This window comes from Protopterus annectens, chromosome 1.part0 (assembly GCF_019279795.1).
Source record: "Protopterus annectens isolate FY-2018-M chromosome 1.part0, PAN1.0, whole genome shotgun sequence".
Lineage (NCBI taxonomy): Eukaryota > Metazoa > Chordata > Ceratodontiformes > Protopteridae > Protopterus > Protopterus annectens.
Window position 1 is genome coordinate 1,314,158,102 of NC_056725.1, and position 22,548 is coordinate 1,314,180,649.

The 22,548-nt window shown below is 38.6% G+C and overlaps 1 protein-coding gene across 2 annotated transcripts in view; it reads right to left on the reverse strand.

Moving 5' to 3' along the window:
• Window positions 1-2,151: 2,151 nt before the first annotated feature.
• Window positions 2,152-22,548, reverse strand: part of PDGFB (platelet derived growth factor subunit B) — an 80,814-nt gene continuing 60,417 nt past the window's right edge. The window contains exons 6-7 of one of the 2 annotated variants that reach the window (XM_044066349.1): window positions 14,622-14,761; window positions 2,152-12,260 (exon numbers count right to left, since the gene is read on the reverse strand). In XM_044066349.1, coding sequence (XP_043922284.1) covers window positions 14,643-14,761 — 119 coding nt within the window. In that variant the 3' untranslated portion in view covers window positions 2,152-12,260; window positions 14,622-14,642. Of the gene's footprint in view, window positions 12,261-14,621; window positions 14,765-22,548 lie in introns of both variants that reach the window. The other variant, XM_044066341.1, reaches the window with a different exon arrangement.

Here is a 22,548-nt window from a genome sequence, read left to right on the forward strand (position 1 = left end):
CAAGGACCTGAATTTACTGCGTTATGTATTGTAAGGTACTTAATATGTTTGCTAGTCATTGTTTCTTAAATTAATGCATTATGTTTTTTGCTATGTAATTTTATTCTATGTCTGTAGCTAGTTTTATTTTAGATTAAGCTTTACAGAACTGTACTACTTAACTTATACTATATCATTTTCTTACATGACAGCATGTTGCCAAAGTATAGAGTAACCAACGACATTAAGATGTGTGTTATTGTATACTACTGTACTTTGCAGATTTTCATATAGTAAAATGGGCAAACTCAGATATTACTTTATTCCCCAGTCCATACATATTTGCAGACAGACTTTCAGCTGCTGTGTGAGCTCCACAGGGAAAAGTGTGAGATGACTGCAGCCATTTTATATCTGACTAGGTGATCTGAGTGGGAAGTCTCAGCTGTAAAGTGCAATCATAGGAGAAAGGATGTGACTGCAGCCATATCAAGTGGCCAGTGGAAGAGGTAAGATAGTCATGGCTGCTAACTGCGGTCTGCTGGGAATTCCATGCTTTTCTGCAGCCCTTTCCAGTAACATATCTACTTGGATATTGCTTTAGTCATTCCAATCAACTGTGCCTGATTATCAGATATATCTCTAATTATACTTCCAAATGTTGATCCATCCCTTTCGAAATATGCAGTAGTATAAGAAAACTAGTAGGATTGAACAAGGCATTACTATTACAGTTTTGTTATTATTCAGAATGTGTATATTAGTGCAAATACTATTATTCTAGCGCATATCTAAATGAGCAGTACTATTATTTAAAAAGTTTTCCTTATTTTGGTGATTTTGTCCCAGACTATTTATTGGTTGTCCTCAGTTAAGGCAAGAAGTCCAGAGTCACAGCCTCAGTTGTAAAACATGAATCAGAGTAGGCATTATTGATCTTGTATAGCCAGTTCTAGAAATGTGTCAATCTCTTTATGGGGGGGGGGGTTCAACTTTTGGTTATAGTCCACAGGGGAAACTGCATTTTTAGCCATGTTTGCCAACGGTATCTCTGCTTGAGGAGTAAACTCATCTTTTGTATATGATTCCCACAGTCTATGAACTGTCTGCAACCACTTTCAAAAACATTTTATACAATTTGACACCCCCATCTTTTGTATGTGGTCCACATTAATATGAGCAATGTACTATTCTTCTAAGGATGATCGCGTGCATGATGGGTTTTAGATGAAGCAGAGTTTGTCTGCAGACATTTTATGAAGGAGGAGTACTTAAGTCTAATTGGAGATTGGGAGGAATTTGTAGACATGCTGTAAAGAAAGGCCCCAGTGGCCTAATGGATACAGCATTGGCTTCCTAAATCAGGGATTGTGGGTTCAAGCCCCATCTTGGGTAATATAATCTTGGAGACAGGGGTTAGCATTAAGGTGTTTACCTCATAGAAACAAAATGCAGGATGTGATTGTCACCTTTGAAGGGAAATGGGCTAGGCTTAAAATGGCCTACAAGGACAGCTAGCCTAGTAATTATTCATGAACCTAAAGGGCACAACACTGTATTCAGGTCTCTTTTGTTTTAGTAATACTGCATTGGGTTAGTGATTGTATGAGGTGTAGCATAATTGTGTGGGATTTACATTCTACATCTTAGATTTTGTTCTCACAATTTGATGGGATTCTGAGAGATATACTCCAAAACACACTGAATGTAATAGTAACACTCAAATTACTTTTCTGCTAGCTAATGTGTGTTTTTCAGATAAGCTGAGTAGCACAGCCTATGCCACAATGGTGGGCAATCTCTGACAGCATGTCTGACAAGTGTTAAAGCAACAAATTGAAATACCGAACACAGTACCAAGTAGCTCGAACACAGCAGACCTCGAAACAGGTAGCAAAAATAATCCTCAGGCTCTCTCAGTAATGACTCATTACTCATTTTTCCTCATTAATTACTTTGCAATCAAGTCTGGATGAGATCAGTTCAGACTCATTGTATGTCTTGTAAGCATCCAGAACAATGTACGCTAAGTTTTCACTTGTGTCACATAATTTGTGATTTACTCAGACCTTCTTGACAGATACACGTATAATCTCCCTTTCTCATCCTGTCTTATGTGCATTGTTTTCTCCTTCTGCATTAAAAGTTACATTAAATAAATCTGAGCATCTGTGACATGATTTTTCACAAGACAATATTTTATTCTTTTACTTACAGCACATTTGTACATTAAATACTGAATATAAATTAAAAATTCAAATTCAACAAAAGCATCACAGATGGATATGTACACAAATAATACAATGTGGCAAAATAAAAAAATTCTGGACATGAACAGACAAAGGATGTAGACAATATGGACTTTAAAACAATTTACAAAGGAAAATGTGGAAACTGGGAGACCAATATCAAATGGTAGTAATGTGAAATGTCAAAACATGAGAGGAATCTCAGGACTAGAAAACTGAATATAGACAACATAATAAGGCACAATAAAATAGCCGAACGTATACAAAATATACAGCATACAGAAGACTCATTCCTACCAGAACGCGATTGCAGGTTCTGGCTTTCACAGCAGCATGCTGAATAGGTGGTTTGTTTGTCACCACATCACCCCATGGATAGGTAAAAAGCTATAGATCTAACTAGAGGAACCTTGTGACGTGAAGCAAACAATGTAAAACAGTTGTAATTACTGGAACAATAGTCATAAAGGTCTTATTTCAGCAGGACAGAATACTCAGTGTATCAGAAAAAAAATTGATTTAAAGCCCTTCTATAGAGTAGCAAACTAATGCTTTATATATTTTTAATAATAAAGCACACACTCCATAAGCAGGAATATATTGCTTTTATACTGCCAGCCTGTTGTAGTCAAGATTCATAGAAAATGGCACAGCAGCTGTGCAGTGTACCTTGCATCAATGTGCTGGGTTGTGCCACTGCACTGTTAATCAATTTATAATCATATACATTCCCATAAGGACAACAGCTCAATACACAGTATCACTGTCCTGTGCTTGTAAACAGCTAGGGGACTATAAATTGGGTATGGTTTCCTAGTATCCATGCTGTACTGTATAGCTTTTCATTTTATGGTATGGCTATGAATCCTAGCAAACATTTTGCAAACTCACCGTTTTAAATGTGTCACAGTGGATTTGATGACCAGCAGAACTGTAAATGCAATTACAAATGCTGTTGCCCACACATAGGACACCGGCATAGGATACAGAATAATAAGACATGCAGAGATGGTAACCTGCATCTTTGGGTAACTGATTTTTTTATCTGAGTTTTATCTGCAGTCTCATAAAAAGAAGGTTAAAGACTGTTATTTCAGAATGTGCGGGACAGGAATAACAGCAGAAAATGCACCAGATCTCAATATATGCCACTACAGTTTGATTTATAACAGTCAATGAATGTTGCCTCTGTTTCTAGTCACTGTATATTCTGAGGACTTTCCCTCACAATTCTCCAAAAGCACAGCTCAAATAAAAAAATTAATAGTGAAAAAAGAAGGACAATCATAACAAATGGAATGGTTTAAATAAAATTAGAATGATCTTTTGATCAAAAGTCTTCATATGGCGTAATCTGCCGAGACATAAAATGAAATGCCTAAACGTATGCAAAAAACCCTAGAACTGAAACAGGTTTTTAAGATTATCTTTGCTGCTGGAATAGCTTCATTGCATGCTACATTTGCCATCCTGTTTCATTACTACTATTTAAAAAATGTAATTTTATTTTCATTCTTTAAAGTGGCTAAACCATTTTAAATGGTTTAGCTTCTGGTTTGGTTAAAGGGCATCTTTTATTTACCATTTCTAATATATTTCCTTGGAATTTAAGACATTTGCAAACTGCTAATTATTACCTCAGGGTCATAAATATAACTTAATCTTACAAGCAAATCAAAACATTCCCTACAAATGAGGAAGTAAACAAACAATTAACCAAAGCATGTATGTCTGCTGCATTGTTTCACAAAATCTTTCACATTGTTTAGAACCAAGACTGGAGACCACTCTTTGAAGACTATGTTAATCTTGAAAGTTGTTATTCAGTAAGGTGCACAGGAAATCATCTACTCAATCTTTCAAATAAGATGAGAAAGTAAGTCCATCCAAATGCCAGCTTTGCATATCTCAAAATAGGACAGTGTTCCAGATGAGAAAAAAACATGGACACTGTTTGAGAAAGCATGTATATTTTTTAAAGGGACTCATTAAATTTCTAGGCAATGACCTAGAGATACAGGCTAGATATACATCTAGCATAATGTATAAAATACATAACATTTTGCAGTGCTGTACGTCTGATTTGTGAATGTATTATGACATCATAGCTGTAGTATTACAGTATTACATCACTAATGATAGCAGTGAGATCTTTTATCTACATTAAATGCAACAAAAGACTTGAATAATAAAAACTTTCTTTTTCACACAAGTTAAAAGTACATGGTATCACTGAATCCATACTCAAGAAGTAATTAAGTGAATGATGGGCCACCTTGGGTCATAAAAGTGTCAGAGTTTGAATTAGTGTAACACTTTTTTTATCCATTCAGGTTAAACAATCTGTTTCAAATAAGTTGCTTGGTGATTCTGTACTAAATGTAGATTTTTGATGGATATTCTTGCCATCAGTCACTCGACACTTAGGCATGGCAAGATGATCTCTGGCAATATAATAAGTTTAGCTATGCTAGTGCTGGGACTTAAGCCCTACAGCCTTGGTGCTTAGCTGACAGAGGGCTGGCCTTAGATCAAGTGGTGCCCTAGGCAAAAGAGCTCCACAGCACCCCCATACCACCTGGTGCCCCCATCCTGGTCTATTTACACCATCCAGTTTACTGGAAAAGTGCCCCTGCTACAGCGGTGCCTTAAGTGGCCACCTAGTTGGCCTATGCCTAAGGCCAGCTATGTTAGCTGTAGAATAGCAATGTGGTGAGACCACTGTGCAGCAGCACAGGGTCTGCATTCAAGCTTTTCAAGCTTTAAATGATTTGCTCCTCTCAAGGCATGGAAAACAGAGTTGATTTAGCAACAGCTATAAGTGCTATTCTGCTCCCCAGTATGGTACACCATTTAACAGCTACTACATATTACAAATGGGAATCAACATCACTTGTATTATCAGTCAACTAGTAATGAACCTTTAGTGATAATCCTAGCATTCTAGAAAGCTCTTCAGCTGAGCAACACTACTGGCAACAGTTGGAAAACACACAAAAAATGTGCTAATGATCCACTGTGTGTTTACATGATGATGTAATTTTGATTGTTATACTTTCAAGCTTGTATTCACAGAACAATGTATCTCTCTCATAAAAACAGAAACAAATCTAAACAGCTCTTACAGCTAAACAGGAACATCAATAGACATTACAGAATAAAAATGATTACTTAGTAATGCAATAATTTTTGGGATTTCAGAATACTTATATTTGTACCATAAGACTACATGATCAAGATGAAAGTTAGTGCTACTGAGATAAACATGTTTTTTTGTTGTTGTTTTGTTTTTTTGGGGGGAGGGGGGCACAGAGTACATTTTTTTTCTCAAAAGAAATTCTAATAAGACAAGGGAATACAACATTTTGGTTGCATTAAGCAGTATCTATTATATGCTGAGCTTCTGCTTTACTTTTATAGCTCTTGCAAGTAATGTTTTCAACTAAAAATAAGATACAGTAAATCTATGTTCTTTTTTTTCAGCTATGTCTCTTTTTATATGAAACAGACTGCAAAACCCGTTAGATGTTGCCATTAGCATTCTTTCACAGGCCATGTTACTTAAGGCACTGGGCTAAACAACCTTCCAAAAAAAAAAACAATAAAAATACAACTACGTAAGACATCTCACAGCCAAACAACCACAGCCAGCAGGACTATGGACTCACAGTACAGAAATTCCAAAATAAAGATGTTAATCACCACCAAGGAAGTATAACAGTTTATTAAAGTTTCTCCAATAAAATTCACTGTTAAGCACTTTCACCAGGTCAAGTACCAGGCTTCATCAGAACACTGGTCATGGTTGTTTGGCGTTGGTTTTTGTTCGTGGTATTGTTTTCTTAAATTTTACATCTCACAGCCAAGCATGAGAGATTACACTACACTTTTGTTTAGCAAACTAGTGTGAATCCACATTAGTCATTATTGCTCAAGATTGTAACAATTATTATTAATATTTTAAATTTTTTGTTTGCTGTGGAACATTACATTTTTAGTCACCATAACAGCCTATTAAATGGTGAACTTGTTACTTATGGCTGTGTCTTCAGTTAAAAGTAATTACATACAATAACCTGAGGACTGTTCCACAGTTCTCTACCTACGAATCCTTAACTGTCTCTGCTAAACCAAGCATAAACTGTGGGATGATAAAATGTTTGAGGCAGCATTGTGGAGGGCCACCATCATGCTACAACATTATAGCAATAGTGACAACCTAGACTGATCTATAGCATGATACCATGCTACGGGAATAGAATACTTCTCACGCTACCCAGTGCTACTGCCAGCTCTTTTGAAAAGATGTTACATCAGGACCATATACAGTCACAAAGGTGCTATGAAGTCAATACTGACTGACTATTCTTTGTGCAGGCTGATCCCCAGCGAGCCCACCACATAACCAATGAAGTCTTCCAAAGCCAGTCGTCTTCACATATCAAGCTATACTGCAAACATGAAAAAGCATTCCTGACAGGTAAAAAAACAAGTCCTGTATGCATTCTCATGTTTGAAACAACAGGATTTGCATCCAAAGTCTTTTCTTTTCATTTAACATATTTGAGTCATCCCTTGTATTCAAAGGTGTACAGTTTCTAAAAACAACTTAAAACACGTTTACTGTCCTTGGCCAAATTCTCACCCACCTATATAGTTGTAATACAGGCTACTGGCCTATCCACCATGTAACGCTTACAGTGCATGTACTGACATACAGGTGGAGCACCATTTACACAGGAAAGTCTAATTCACATCAGCCTTTCCACCATGTAATACTTACAGTGCATGTACTGACATACAGGCTGGGCACCATTTACACAGGGAAGTCTAATTCACATCAGCCTTTCCACCATGTAATGCTTGCAGTGCATGTACTGACATACAGGTTGGTTAACATTTACACAGGGAAGTCTAATTCACATCAGCCTTTCCACCATGTAATGCTTAGAGTGCATGTACTGACATACAGGCGGGGGACCATTTACACAGGGAAGTCTAATTCACTTCAGTCTATCCACCAAATAATGGCTACAGTGCATGTACTGACATACAGGTGGGGCACCATTTACACAGGGAAGTCTAATTCACATCAGCCTTTCCACCATGTAATGCTTACAGTGCATGTACTAACATACAGGTGGGGCACCATTTACACAGGCAAGGCTAATTTACATCAGTGAACCACGCTGTTACATGGAGACTTTATATTGCTGCACAGCACCAATGTAAAATGTCCATGCCCAGGTGTTGTGAGATCAATTCACCTTTTAGAACTGGGAGTCACCTCAAGGGTTTCATATTAGCCTATGCATCCTGGCCAATCTTGTAATCCTTTTCTTACAATCAAGGGTAGTGTTACTGCTTTGGTAGGATGATTTTCTTACAATCAAGGGCTGTGTTACTGCTTTAATTCCAGGGACCAAGCTCTTGTTTAGAAACATTTCAGTTCAGTGAGTGTTAACACTTAAAATATCCAAAAAAGGGGAGAGAAACTACTACATACAGTGCAACTAAAATAATCCCGGACACTACATTTTTAAAAGGTTATGTACAAGTTAATATTACGGAAGGTGGATTTTAAGTACATGTAACTTACATGCCTTACAAATCTGGGCAAAAATTCACAAGTTTTATAAGAATTAAGCTTGCAAATATGAAATTAAGCATGGCTGCATTTGGCAACATCATTAGCAAACTTTGGTAAGTGGTCAAAGATAATGGCACTTATTCCATTCTGTGATGAAGGAAATTAACATTCACAGTATCTTGGCATAACAACTTCTTGCATGAAATAAACTAATTCTCACTGAAAATACTCTGTTCTCTGCAAGAACTGTCACAGAAATTTATAGAAATGTCCTGTTAAGTTCAGGTATTAATGACTTACAGAACACAGGTATATCCCAGAAGGTCATGAGTCTAACAGCACTGCAAATGACTGCAATTTTGGCAGTACTCTCTGATCAAGTTTCATTAGCTAAAAATGCTAGTGTTCAAAAATGTCTCGGAAGCAACTTGTTTTCTAACATTAATACGTTTTTTTTTTTTTGAGAGATGGAAGGGCTTACAGTGTAGATAGCAACACTTTTAGGAAGTACAGAAGTTTCTGTAAATTTGAGATAGTTATGTTTTTAGGAATTACAGTAACTTCTAAGTATTATTCTAGACTACAGTGTATTAATATCTTATGGCTCTGTAGTAATGACACTCTTTACATGGTTTTACCCAGTGACAGTGGTCACTGTAATAAAGAAAGGGCTCCTTTCCTCACTACAAAGCAAACCTGGAGCTGTTTACAATATTTAGGGTAACAAAGACCAACTTCCTTGTGTAAATGAATAAAGACCTTACTATGACCCAGAATTAGTTACCATCCTAGGCACTGGAAAACTTGGGAGAGAGTGAGACAGGAATGACAAGGTAATTCCTGTTTACCTCTCTCACATAGAAGGGGGACTGCACACTTCCGGGATTCACAGCCAGTATTAGACTTCCCTGGTAGAAATTACCAAAGAACAGATAAAGGTACTTATTGCAGACCAAGGCAGATCCTTAGAGGGGAATACATCATTCACAAAAATGTCACCACCCATCACGTTGGCTCACTATGCACTCACTACCGAGATGCCTGCGGGCTTGTAAATTTTTTTTTGTTTTTTTTTTTGTGTGTGTGGGGGGGGGTTAATAGTTAAAAGTAAAAACCCTGGTTCCAAGCATGGGTGAAAGCTTCATTCCTGCCATGCTCACCCTCATGTTAAGGGGACTGAATGAGTCAATAAAGTGACCAGATAAAGGTTCAGTGGTTAGAAGAATTCAGAGACAAAAAATAAGTAGATGTTTTGGGTAGGAAAGTTAACATATGTTCTTCATAGTTTAAAATGACTTCAGAACTGATCTTGTATGGATGCTTGTGGAAAGGTACACTGTGCTATGTCTGTGATGTTTCTTTCACTGTTACAGATTTCACTTGTTTTGACTTTTAGTGCATGTACTTCAATGTGCTCTGTCATGTTTTTGTATGCAGTCTTTGTGTCCTCATTTGTTTCATAATATATAAGAAGCAATGTAAAAGGGTAAGCCATCTCTACAGAATGTGTTCAAAGAAGGTCTTCTGCCACTTTAATACTTTATTCATACATCTTTTCAGATAATTTATAATTAAGCCTTGTACTTAATTTAAGCTGGAGTCCGACTTTTAGCCAAAGTTCACAGATTTTCTTTAACCAATTTATGCAGAAAATCAGTAAGTATAAAAAACAGCTTTTTAAACAGTATTAGGTAGATATGCATGAGCAGCATTAGTGAGTGGAAGCCATTTAGTCCCTAAGACCTTAGACAGGTGTGGCTTACATGGCATCACTTAACTTGAGGATCCCCCAAACCCTTAATAGGTTAACTCTGCTTCGCATAATAAACTGCGAGAAGATTACACCTTCAGGTAAAGAGACAAGCTGCCAAAAACTAAGGCTTCAGACAAAGTGTTGTCTGTGAAAAAAACATTATTTATTTTTTTCTTTTCAGGAGACATGGTTTGGTGAAAAAGGGCAAAAGAAATTTATTTTCACTCATCTTTCACTCTGATTAGCTGCTGTATTCCTCACAGTTACCTGGAAACTACTTGTTCATTGTGATGTTGTATCATATTCCACACTGCTGACAAGTTATAAAAAATAAATAAATAAATGAATAAATACTCCAGCCCAGCTGTTGTACTTAATTTTGATAAACTATTTCTACATTTATGAGTTTAAAAAATATTAATTTCTTATAAAGCATAACTCTGTCAACGTCCCTTTAAGAACAGGTGCCATTCTATGACTTTCTGCATACCCTTTCAAATATCACTCCACAGTAGACAGTTCTTTTAGCTTTTTCAAAAATATTTAAATAAACTAATATATACATTCATCATTTCATTCATGTATAGATGACTGCAACAATTTGCCAACATTTATTGTACAAAAGAGAACTAGAAATAAAAAAATGTCACCTACTCATAAGTAAGTAAGAAAAACTACAAATTCTTTGAATAAAAAAAATATTAGTATTAGCTCCTAAATGGATAAGAGAAGAGGATGTTGAATTAAGAAGACTACATCTTCCAAGGACATGTAGCTTGTAGTGATGCTTCCAAAATGGACAATTTGTCCACAGGATGGTGGTTTTGTGGAGTAATAAAAATATCGGGTCCTGTCATTCTACTGAGAGTAAACATTGACAGGGTCATGTACATCAGCCAGGTATGGAGAACATACAATGGTGAAGGGATCTGTTTTATACAGGGGTGATAGCAGTACTTCTTGGTTAAAGTTTGCCACATAGCAGATGTAGACAGTGCTGTGGTATCTTCTTTCAAAAGCAGAATTTACACTGGAATGCTAAGTTTTTTCTGAAAAGTAAAATACTGTTCAAGTGCAGCTGCACTTAGAGTTGCCTAATTCATTGCAGTGGGAAGCCATTATTGTAAAGTATAAAATGAAGACCATTGCTGCTGAAAATACTGTTCAAGTGCAGCTGCACTTAGAGTTTCCCAATTCATTGCAGTGGGAAGCCATTATTGTAAAGTATAAAATGAAGACCATTGTTGCTTCCAGCTGGTGCCCAGCATCATCACCAGGATGAAAAAGGTGCAGCCAGAACACATTACCAAGTTAACATCATGAGCTATAAATGAAATATTCCTTTGTGAATTCAGTTTCCACAACCTCCATGTGTACACTGAGTGGATTTTATCAGATCACTTAACCACAACAAAAGTTCACAAGTAAATACATGTACTGGCATCTTCTGGACTCTAGCAGATCAAAGATTAAAATAACAAGAACTTGCTGGAGTGCTGCTGAGCATGGCTGATTACTAAAACACACAATCGCATAAGACACACATGGAAACAAAGATTAACACTTACGCTGTCATATAAAAACCTATGATTAGTGCATTTCAATACTCACTGTACTGTACACTAGCTAAGCATATCTCATGAATGTATGCAGTTTAGAAAATCCCTCAGCACTGGTGGTCTTAGCTTTATTAATCCACTGGTGCTCAAAGATACCAGATTACTGACTGCAGTTAGTAAAGAAAGGCTGTTGGAAGCTTTAGAATTTATACTTATTAAAAGGATCTCAGTATCTATTAAAAGGAACCATCTGTGAACGTTTTGCTTGAAAAGTCCACGATATTTAATGCAGTCCTCAGATGACTGGTTGGCAGATAGACAACAATGTTGACTTAGCAGTGTCAATTTAAGGTACATCAGATAAGTGACATACAGGTGCTGCTTTCTTCTTACTGTGTGAACATTTAGCAAACACCCACAAATGCATTATTAGCCTATTACTTGGGAACCTAAACTTCTGCTTGGTTGCTGTAGCTAGTGGAATGGAAAGGGAAGATGACATCAACATACAGATTAATGCCAGTACCAAACACATGGTCATTTCACACATTTCTGACATGAAAATATTCTTAAAACTATTGTGCAGGTGTCTTCTCTCCCTAAAAGAAAGCAGGATTCAGAAGCATCTGAAAACACATACATTAGCAGAGATGACAAATAACAAAGGGTATAACATGTTTTACAAGACAGATAGCCCTTTGTATATTGGAGGACTCAGTTCCAGTTTGATTCAGTTGTTTATTTTTTTCCAGTTGCATGTCATGCAGAGGTGGCACAGAATGTCATTACTCAGTAGCCATCACCTTGTGCATTTAGTGGTTTCCAGATCTGTTACAGCAGAGCTTTAGTGCATTTTGATCACTCATACAGAGATAAGTTGCCAGTCTGGAATACATCCCCGCTCCATAAAATATTTCTCTGTCTCTGTTTCTCTCCACTGGTGGAATCTACCAAAGATGCCAACATCTTTTTTCACCTTATTAGACATTGCACAAGTTATGCTTTGTGTAATAAAAAAGAGCCATCGACAGAAAAACAGAAATCTGTTTAGGAAGCACCTTTGCAGTTTGTATTGGCAGGTAGCCACTTCAATGCCCCATAGGGGTTATGCAGAAATAATATTAAATAGCCTAGAAAATAGAAATAAAAAATAATTATTAGAGCATTACATTACCACTATCTTTACTTCTGCATGCTGTCTTTGGACCACAAAGTACATAATCTAAACTTTAGGTGACATGCAGTTCACAGACTTCAGAATGTAATCTTCAGACTAGACAACACACCTGCTTAGCATACCACCTAAACCAGGAATGTTTATTAAAGGAATGATAAAAAAACAGACACTGATTTTTTTTGTGTTGCAGCTAATTATAAAATGTTCCTTGCATTGACATTATTGATTATTTATCACCTTTCCAATTTTGGCAGTTTGAACCTAACTATGGTATGAAAACAACTCATAGATCTGATAAGCCACATACAGAAACAATAAAATCATAACAGATGCTAAATATGCCACTGTGATTCTGAGCCACATTAGAAACAGTATACACCTGTGTAAAAAAATCACTTTTAATTTAAAAAGACAGTAACTTTGGATACCTGTAGCCTTTTAATTGTGGTGCTAAGGAAATTAATAATTTGTTGTGCCTCCTGGCATCTTTAGCTGTGATAATATAAAACTTAGTATTTTGTTGACATCCATGCAATATAAGAGGCAGTCCCTTTTGTTCAGGTAGTTAGGGTAGAAAATTGGCAATTTGATTTGTTAAGTACAGCTTTGGTGACTACGTCTGGCTTGACTCTTGGGTTTATCCTAAATACAAAGCTGTTTTTGTGGAAGGTTAAGTATTGGGGTTTTATCAAAAGAGCTTGCAGTTCTGACACGTATTTCAAGTCTTCTTCATCAGTTAGCTCAAACATGTTTTTCTTAGTATCTCCAGGATGAAAACTGTAGATTCCAAGGTGGCCCTCTGTCACTGACTGGAGAACATCAGTAGGATGCACCTTCAGGGAAGGCCTTACCGAGCCTTGCAGCAACTAAGGAAGGCATGTGCAGACTCTGATGAAAATTAAAATGTCAGAAAGTTATTTAATGGAAAAACAACCAAGACCTGTTCCAAGAGTCTAGCCAAGTACTTCATGACTTGTTCTAGGGATGGAAACGGGGAGTCTATCCTTTTCAGTTTGCCCAGTACACAAATTACTTCCACTTTTCTTCATATGTTTTTTTTAGACGATAGCTTCTATATGGAGAGCAGGATGTCTAAGATCTACAGTATGAACTGGGGGGGGGGGGGGGGTTACCACATTTAAAGTTGAAGAAGTCATACTGACAGCTTGATGGCACTGATGTCTGAATGTGGTTGCAGCAAGGAATAAGTAACTAACCCCTCTGAAAGAGCCCTCCTTTACTGTGCCACATATGGACTGAAGCAAGTGGTGAAAAGACTTTTTTGGGGGAGGCAGTAAAGATTTGCATTCCTTGGTATCCAAACTATAGCTCAAAAAGGAAATGCACTGGGTGGGAGTAAGCTGTGAACGGTGGATGTTGACTGGGACAATCAGCAGATTGAGCTGACTGGTCACAGACAGGGCATGGTAGTTCACTAAGTATGAGCAAGGAGCCATTGCTTTACACACAAGAAGATTTTCTTCCTAGAAACCATTGGTAAGTTACCACATACCCTGATGGTTTTGGTCAGTAAAAAAATGCCAAGCTTCCGAACTATACTGACTAGATCCTACCTAAAAACAAAGATGCCTCCTGGATTTGTTTGCAGTTTTTATGTGTAGATAGACATCCCAGAGGTCCAAAGAACAGAAAAAAATCTCCTTTTTATAGATGCAGGAGGGCTGTCTACAGAGACATCATTCCAACACTTTCTTTTACATCATAATTGCTTAAGCCACTGAGATCTAGGATGGGACTGTGGTCTTCTGTTATTTTGTAGGCAACAAAATGAAACTTAGTTCATGACCTTTCCATCCATGATCTGGTGGAACTTATGGAGGCTTTTTTTTCTTTTTCAAGGAGATTGTCAACCTTGTTCGCTGCACTTTGTCTCTAAAATAGTGAAATGTATGACAGGGACTTGGGTTTTGAGGCTTTGGGAGGATAGGCTTCTTGTAACCTCCAGATATTACATGCCTAATGTACTTGTCTCAAGTGATCTTTGACCTCTGCTCACAGTAGAGAGGTATTCATGCCTTGACTGCTTCCAGAGAGGTGCATACAGAGAACCCACCCAGAGTGCTGCTCCTCAAACAATGGTTGGCTATGGCCTTCTCATCAGTGGTGGGGCCCTCAAATAACCAAACTGGCAAAATTAAAATTGTGCATTTAATCTACCAAATATACTTGCAACTATCTTCACTTTCATTCTGCAGAAACCTATATATTTAATAACTGATACTGTAACGGTCGGCTAACACTGCTGTTTAAAGGAGAACTCAACATGTTAATGATGATTCAATTTGAGACATACCTAAAAGTATCTTACAAGCTTCTATGTTGCAAGAGACTCTTTCAATGACAGCCCATTTCGATAGGTCTTGTGTTTCCGTTGCTTTCGCCTTCTTGGCTGTTGCTGATGGTCTGCTATACCAGTAGAATTTCTGACTGCAGCTGCTGAAACAGACAGGCATAGTGTCATAAATGTGGATTTGAATATGTGACTTGCTATGCATACTGTGAAAACGATGGCACAGACACAGAAAATGCATTTATTTATTTGCCTACCTGTCATTAATTTTGTTAACCAGAGTAGAACATTTGTGTCTTTGGATCATTTACAGGTTTATCCTGGGAGCATTAAAAATATAATAAACATCAGAAGGTATAAACTATTAAGACCTGGCATATCATTTCCTAGTCAAAGAAACCCAAATAAGATATTTGCTGCAAATCAAACTTTTAAATCACACCACTGCCTTTCTCTTAACAGCCTGAACTGGCTGGAATTTCCCCACCAACTACTTCTCTCTCAGCTTCAGGTGTTTCACTCTATCCTGTATCATCCCACCTTCTGTCCAACTCTAACATCACTAGTCACCTTTTACAAGCCTCCCAGGACCCTGAGAAGTACAGAGTAAAACCAACTTCAAATCTACAAACCTATAAGCAAAGCAGGCAAAAACCTTTACAGTTATTCCCCTGCCCTCTCTTGGAACAAACTTCAGAGTATTAGATGTATTAAGCAGACAAAACAATTCAAAACTGCTACCAATAATTATCTAAAAAGCATTTGGACCTGCCACTGCACAGATCCTCCTTAACTAATTGCCTCACCTCATCAATGGTCTCCTCCCAACTTCTTCCTCCTTCTTCATCCCACTTACTTTACCACTGTAACCCTGAATCTTACTTCCACTTCACCTTGAATTCCTCTTTCAAATCAATTCTCTTTCCTGTTTGTTGCTATGTACTCCATCCTCTGTGATTGTAAATGTTAAGACTGTACTGGCTGTAATTGATCATTTTACTTACTGTGATAATATATTAAGTTTGTATATAACTGAGGAACCATGTAGCTATATTGCTGTTGACATCATTTTTCATAAGTGTGTGTGTGTGTGTGTGTGTGTGTGTGTGTGTGTGTGTGTGTGTGTGTGTGTGTGTGTGTGTGTGTATTACTAGTTAAATGACTGTCAACTCCTTCACTTCTGTATTATACTACTTGTTTGTGTTAACTGTGGAACTTTTCTCCCTGGGCCTCCTCTGAAAAAGGGCAACAGCTCAGTTGGAATAACCCGGGCAACAAATGTCAAATAAATAATAAATAATGAATAAAATATCAGTCGTAGTTCTTCCTATGATACACCAAAAACACTGCCAAAAATAAAAGCTGTTGGGGATCCTTCAGTCACACTGCACTTCAGTAACAAAGAATGGTGGTAGAGAGGGTAGTATTACTACCTCATAGTGTTTATCACTCCACCAATTTGATTCTTCAGAGGGGGTGCCTTCTGCGAACACTGTGCATGTCCTCCCATTTTCCATACTGAATTTCTTAAGGTGCTATAGTTTCCTTCCACATCCTAATGATGTGCTGTAGGTTAAACAGGGATCCTCCAGAATGCTTACAGTTAGGGGTGCCAAGTCTGAGCAAATGTGCATGTGTGTGTGTGTCCTGCCAAAGACTGTCCCATCCAGAATTAACTTCTCTATCATGTAACCCCCAAAGTGCTACAATGGGATCTGGCTCCCCAGCAGTTCTGCAAGTACTGGAAATTGAATGAATGAATAAATAATTCTTCACAGATGTACAACTTCAAAAGACCTGAAATGAACTATTTGTTGACAGCTTGAAAGAAACTTGAAATAAATATACAAAAATGAAACAAAATACACTTGTGCATTATTACTTTCAAATTATTTCATGAGTCTGAACAGTTCGTAAAAATAAGGTGCTGCATGGTCTGTTTTGTTGACTACTAATGTCACTTCGAGTATGTTAGGGTTTACCTTTTCTGTTAAAGGTCAGATGTAATGTTATTAAAGCAATAACTGATGATGTGGTGTGGTATATTGAAGATTTACTCATGGTTGGCATGGTTTAATCACGAGTGCGAAGCCCAAGTGATTAAATAAAACCAACCGTGGGTAAATTTCAATATACCACAACCACAGAGTCAGTTATTGCTATTACACAATTACATTATTTAAGGAAAAAAATACTTACTTTTCTTAAATAATGTCTTTGTATAATGGTACATTACTGTTCTTCTGCCGGTGGTGGTATACTGCTTCCTTGTGTTGATGTACTGCGCATGCATATGGGACTTATATTCCCACATATACCCAGTACATCAATGCTTTGAAATGGAAGCAATGGAGAAAAAAAGTCTCTGTTGCTCCGTTTTTTTTTTTTTTTTTTTTTTTTTTAATTAAGAAAAAAAAAAAACTTTAGGGCAGTTTAGGGGTAGGTAAGAGACAGCATGGAAGAAATGCAAGGGATATCAGGTACGTGTGTTTAATTTTAAATAATGTACATTTTCCTAGTATTTTGTCCAAGCTGCCTCTCTGGTATGTTCGGAGTCGGGGCTACATATTTTATTTTTAGTTTTTAAGAAATAAAAATAAAATTTAAACAATATACCAACGGAAAGAAGTCTGGGTGACCGGACCTTTTTCCGTTGGTATATTGTGGGATTTAGAATGGGCATCATTGTATAATATACAATAACATACATGCTGTCATGCCTTATTGCTTAAGAGAACGCCAGTGAAAGAAAGGAATCAAAAATTACCAAAACAGTGCCACACTATTCATAAGGCAAAGATCTACAACTGCAGGACACACAAAAACACAAAAACCTCCAGACAGCCTGAGTCATGGTCCATAAATGGAAACATTTCCATTTGCATTAATACATCTGCCTACATCCCCAAGGGTAAGAGTTTGATCACACAGGTACAGAAAGCTGGTTAAATACACCAAACAAAACTATCACTCTTCAAATTAAATATGCAGCTAACATTTCCACGTGACACAAATAAATCCTGTCATTTTTATTCTTTTGTTTTACAACCCCAAAATACACACAAATCAGCGAAAAAAAGCCTTGAAATGTTGACGTATTTGTGCTAGCTATCATGACACCACTATGGAACCTAAAGGCAATGATTTGGGAAACCTTTTATTTTTAAAACAGCCTGATTACATGCTGTACATTTTTAGTGCCACTGATGACAAAGGAACGTGTGAACTTCAGTCTAAGTGAACCATATGGTGATATAACATTTAGTTTTGACCTGCCATCCAGTGGCTCTGCATCAGAATGTTATTATCTGTGAAAATTAATACAACAATCCCTCTGTCTCAATAATTACGCACACACTAATGGACATCTCCTCGTTTTCTAACAGATAACTTGGAATATTGCTCCAAAATCCTAGATTTTGATGCAATAAAAGGAAACAAGGATTCTAACAAAGTACTGTTTTGTACCTACCATAAATGTAGATGTCCGATAGGCATGCATCTGCAGTCCTTACAAATGGGTTGTCCTGTCGTCAGGCAGCCCTTCGGTCGGCCGGATTCCAAAGTCTGGGTCTGGCCTCGGCTGGTGTCGCACTTCACCCGACGTCATAGCTGCAGTTCTTCGGGTATAAAGTTATCAGCCGACGCCATTTTCCTCAGTGTTTCTTGCCCCAGATGCCAGGTGCCCTCTAGGAAGGCTAAATTTGGATAAATGCAAATGGTTCCAAATAGTAGAGAGCAAACAAAAAATAAGCATGTATGTACATATATACAAACAAATACACCATAATAGATTCCCCCAGCTAGCTACAAGATGGGCAAATACCCTAGGAGTACCACAGAGGGGAAGGAGGGTGGGTAATCCTGACTGCAGATGCATGCCTATCGGACATCTACATTTATGGTAGGTACAAAACTGTACTATGTCCTTCAAGGATGCATCTGCAGTCCTTACAAATGGGTAGAATACCATAGCCAAACTGGGGGAGGAGGAGAAATAAGATTATGGTGTAGTTAAGATCCCTTGCAAAACAGCAGTGGCAAAACCTGCTCGGGATCTGGAGTATAAAGGTAAATTATAATGCTTGGCAAATGTATGCACGGAGCTCCAAGTAGCAGCCTCTAAAATGTCTTTGGTAGCCACTCCTCACAAAAAAGCTGTGGTAGTGGCTGTAGCCCTTGTAGAGTGAGGCCTGATGTTTTCTGGAGTTTTCTTCCCATGGTAGGAGTAACAAAATCTAATGCAATTTCCTATCCACTTAGAGATTGTCTGTTTTGAAATTGCTTTTCCTTCCATTCCTGTTGCATATGCTACCAGTAGCTGGTCAGTTTTTCTGTTGCTCTTGGTCCTGTCCAGGTAGTAACGTAATTGTCTATGTACATCCAAGGTATGCAACAGTCTTTCTCCCCTGTTCTTTGGGTTGGGGAAGAATGTAGGTAGGTGGATAGCTTGATTTAAAGATACCCTGGAGACCACCTTTGGCATAAAAGTAGGATTAGTTCTCATGGACACTCTATCTTGATGGAAGATCAGGAAGGGCTGTACTGCCATTAATGCCTGTAGCTCAGATACCCTTCTTGCTGAAGTGATTGCAAGCAGGAAAGCAGTTTTCCATGATAAGTATTGTAATTCTGCTGTTGCTGCTGGTTCGAAAGGAGGTAGTGTCAACTTTTCTAGCACAAAGTTCAAGTCCCATGCTGGCAATGGTGGCTTCCTAGGTGGTTTTACATTTTTAATTCCTCTCAGAAACTGCCTGAGCAGAGGATGTGAGAAGACTGGAGGGTCCAAGTTGTATTCTGCTGAAATGGCTGATGCATGAATCTTAATGGAAGAATAGGACAGGCCGTTGTGGAAGAGCTCTGACAAGTATTCCAGGATGTTAGCTATGTTTACCAGTGACACATTCTCTCCTTTTGCTGTACTCCAAATGAGATATCTTTTCCATTTTGCTAAATAATTTTTTCTTGTTGAGGGTCTGCGAGCCTCCAAGATAATGTTTTTAACCCTTTGAGATAAATCTGGGTTATTTGGTCTTATGCAATGTTCCAGGCAGCCAGCTGCAGTGTTTTCAGGTTTGGATGCAGGGTTTTGAAGTTGTTCTGTGTTAACAGCAAGGGAACTAGGGGCAGAGGCCATATTTGTTCCCGAGATACTCCTCAGTAATGGGTACCAATGTTGCCTTGGCCAGTCTGGAGCTATCAGGATGATCCTTGGACGGTCTTCTTTGATCTTCAATAGCACCTTGTGCATCAAAGGAAGAGGTGGGAATGCATATGCTGTCAGGTTTTTCCAACTGAAAGATAGGGAGTCCACTTTCCAAGCAAGTGGGTGGTACGTCCTTGTGCAGAATTTTTTCAGTTGGTGATTGTGTGGGGATGCAAATAAGTCTATTTCTGGTAGTCCCCATTTCCTTGTAATGGTTTTGAAGATGTCCGGATGCAGCATCCATTCATGGGCATCTGTGGCAGTTCTGCTTAGGATGTCTGCTAGTATATTTTCTTTTCCTGGCACAAAAATTGCTTGTAACTGAATGTTGAAGCTCAGTGCCACATTCCAGAGGTCTATTGTCATCCGGCATAGAGGGTATGAATGTGTGCCTCCCTGTTTGTTGATGTACCACATAACTGTGGTGTTGTACGTCCTTATCAGCAGTTGACCCTGTCGAAGAAATGGTCTGAATGCCTGAATTGCCAGTTTTACTGCCAGCATTTCCTTTTGATTTATGTGTAGGTGCAGCTGGTCTTGAGTCCATAAGCCTTGTATGCACTTGTCCAGCATGTGTGCCCCCCAACCGAGGTCTGAAGCATCTGTTGTGATGGTCTGGCTTGGTTGAGTGCTGTGGAAGGGCAGTCCCTTGTTTGTTTGACAGGCCTGAGCCCACCATTGGAATTCTTGCTTCAGGCATGGAATTATTGGAATTTGGGTTTCTAGGCTGTGCTTGTGCTGAGACCATAAATTCCTTAGGTACCACTGTAACTTTCTCATATGTAGTCTGGCATGTGGAATCAATATTATGCAGGATGCCATGTAACCGAGAGCTTGCAGGACTTTTCTTGCTGTTAGCTGGTTCTGCTTTGTTAATGCCATGAAGTAGAAAGGAGTTGCTCCTGTTTTTCTACTGTCAGGAATGCCATTTGTTTTGATGTGTCCAGATCTGCACCCAAGAAGGTTATCCTTTGGGATGGTATCAGCCTTGACTTTTTTATATTGACTGTGTATCCCAGGGCTTGTAGTAGATGAATGACCCTTTGCAAATCTTTTGTTAATTTGTTTTGTTGTCCGCTTGTAACAGGCAGTCGTCCAGGTAAGGGTAAATTTGAATTCCTGAAGCCTGCAATGAGCAATTACTGATGCCAGGCATTTTGTGAATACTCTGGGCGCAGTAGATAAGCCAAAGGGCAATGCTGAGAATTGATAATGCTCTGATCCTGCAAGAAATCTGAGGTATCTTCTGCAATTTTGTCGTATGGGGACGTGCAGGTATGCCTCCTTGAGATCTAGAGTTACCAGCCAAGACTCCTTGCCCAGCATGGGAAGAAGCTGCTGTAGGGTCAGCATTTTGAATTTTGGAACAATGAGGTATGTGTTTAAAGCGGACAGGTCGAGAATAGGCCTCCATTGGTTTTCTTTTCTTGGTACCAGGAAAAGTCTGCAGAAAAATCCTTGCCCTTGTTCCATAGATGGTACCCTTTCTACAGCTCTCATCCTTAGTAAGTGAATTATTTGTTCTAGAGCTTCTGTCTTCTGATTTGGAGGTAGGTTTGGCATTCCTCTCTTCCTTGGTAGAGTATGGAAGTGAAACCTGTAACCTTGGTCTATTGTCTGTAAAATCCATTTGTCTCCTGTGATGTAATGCCAGTTTACTGAAAATAAGGCTAGCTTCCCGCCTAAGGGTGCCTCTAGTTGTTCCCTGGTAGGCGGTGCCAGAGCCAAGTCACTGTGATTGTCCTGTGGAAGTGGTGGTGGTGGTTGGATCTGTGGCTGTACCTCGCTGGTTGTTAGCCTGCCACTGACGTCCCCTGTAGGCACCTCTGGATTGACCCCTGCCTCGTGAGTGTCTATTCCTGCCTCTTGGAGCTCTGGAGGTGTCTGGAAAGGACCAATTCTTGGAAGGCCAGTTCCTGCTAAACATTGGAGGCTGGACCTGCAAGAAATCCTTGACTGTCTGGACAGATTTCGCTTTCTCTTCCACCTTCTTCAGCACCTGCTGTGCAGGGGAGCCAAACAAATTGAGCTTATCCATGGGAGCATCTAGGAGCTTTGATTTAACATGGTCTGGTAAGGACTGTTCTTTTAACCATGCATGTCTTCTGATCACAGTGCCAGTCATGGCTGATCTAAAGGAAGCCTCCAGTGCATCATAGCCGCATTTTAAGGAATGATTACTAACCTGCTGAATGTTATGTACCATTTCCTGTACAGATTTTTTGTCTAATGGTTCATCCGAGGACAGTTTTTTAGTTAACTGGTCTAACATAAATTTCTGATACTGAATCATGTGGAATTGACAGTTCAAGGCCCTAGCTGAAAGAGTAGCAGAAGTGTAAACTTTTTTACCCCATCTCTCTAAGGCCCTAGATTCCCTTTCAGAGGGAGGGGTTTTGGTAGAGGTAGCTGCTACAGCCTTGGGTCCCTGGGAGATAGTTTCGGGATCTGCAAAAGGGGCCTTATACAAATGATAATGTGTGTCCGGAACCCTGTAGTACATATCGGGCTTAGCAGGGGCCGGAGGAAGAGAATCAGGAGCAGTACAAGCATCATTAAAAGCATCATCCACAACAGTAAGTACTGGAGGAATGGCTAAAGGCCTATGCTGTGGCAAATGCAAAAAGGTTCTAAGCCTTTTCCTAGAGTCTGAAAAATCCTGGCCCTGCCATTGAAATTGTTCCCTCATCGCATGCAAGGTTTCCCCAAAAGAAAATTCCTCAG